General features: G+C 63.9%; 1 protein-coding gene across 1 annotated transcript in view; it reads right to left on the bottom strand.

Annotated features, from left to right (window-relative positions):
- Window positions 1-569: 569 nt before the first annotated feature.
- Window positions 570-1291, bottom strand: part of NFIC (nuclear factor I C) — a 32423-nt gene continuing 31701 nt past the window's right edge. The window contains exon 9 of the mRNA XM_031062201.1: window positions 570-601. Coding sequence (XP_030918061.1) covers window positions 570-601 — 32 coding nt within the window. The remainder of the gene's footprint in view (window positions 602-1291) is intronic.

Here is a 1291-nt window from a genome sequence, read left to right as displayed (position 1 = left end):
GGCGGCGCCAGCATCTGCGTGGGCAGGTAGTGGCTGGGCACTTTCACTTGACCACTTCCATTTAACTGGGGACAACACAGACAAAAAACAAACAGCACAAGCCATTAGGATGCACGCGCACAGCAGCACGGCCGGGGAGCCCCGCGGACAGCCCCGGCACAGGCACGGGGTGTCCCTCACTGCACACATGAGTTTGGTGGGTCTCAGAGCAGCCCTGAACGGTCGGCGCCGGCAGCAGGCAGGAAATGACGGCGGGACAGGAGGGGACTGGGGGGCTGTGGAGGCCATGCTCCATGGGGATCATGACCCAGAGTGGCGCACGCTGCAGCTGGGACCCCTCTCTACAGTGACAGGGGGGTCTCTGAAGCACTCCTCGGAGGGGTAAGGGCACCCAGAGCCTCCAAAGGCTCCTGCACCAGTGCTCCATGCCCAACCTGGCCGTGGGCTGCTCCTGATCCAGTGTCCAACAGCCCAGCACTGAGCCACCACACAGGGGAACAGTGGCCATGCCCCTCACCCTGGCATCAGCCCCTGCTGGAGAGGGGAAACAGGCAAGTGGGGGGCAGAGGTCAGTCAGAGGGGCTCCCCAAGAGCTCTGCATCTGGGAGGACAAAGGGGGCCACAGGACAGTATGGGAGCAGGAACACCCCCAGTGTCTGGCTTTGGGTATGAAGGGTGCCCTCCACAGGGTGTGTGTGGTGCTGGTGGTGTGGGGTGTGTTGTGTGTTGGGGGCTCTGGGTGTATGGGGTGATGGTTTGGGGGCTGCACTCACTGGGTGCTGTGTGTGCATGGTGCTGGTTACAGCGGCTGTTTGGTGATGAGAGCATGGGGTGTGGGGTGATGGCTGTGTGGGTGTGTGGGGTGCACTGGGTGCATGGCAGTGCAGGGCACTGTGGCAAGGGAAAGCCCACAGCAGCACAGTGTGGCTCTGCCACCCCTGTGGGGACACTGGGGACATGGGTACAGCTCCAGAGGAGCTGACAAGTCACCCGTGGGCTCTGCAGGTGGATGGGGCACATCAAGCCCATCACTCTCCCAGACACGCTGGTGGACAGTGACTCCAGGAGATGGTCACACACCCCTGGCAGACACCTTGCTCCCCCCAATACCCCAACACCAGCTGACGGCTCAGCCCCAGCACCCCAACACCCGCGGTGCCCCGTGCTGGGCCGAGGCACAGCACCTCCATCGCCGCAGACACGAGGTGCCAACACGGAGCAGGCGCAGCAGCGCTCTCGAACCAACGCACGGCACGGCTGGAGCTCAGCCCCACGGAACAGCCCGCCGGTG

Source organism: Geospiza fortis, unplaced genomic scaffold, assembly GCF_000277835.1.
Source record: "Geospiza fortis unplaced genomic scaffold, GeoFor_1.0 scaffold254, whole genome shotgun sequence".
Classification (NCBI taxonomy): domain Eukaryota; kingdom Metazoa; phylum Chordata; class Aves; order Passeriformes; family Thraupidae; genus Geospiza; species Geospiza fortis.
This window is presented reverse-complemented; position numbering and strand designations above follow the sequence as displayed.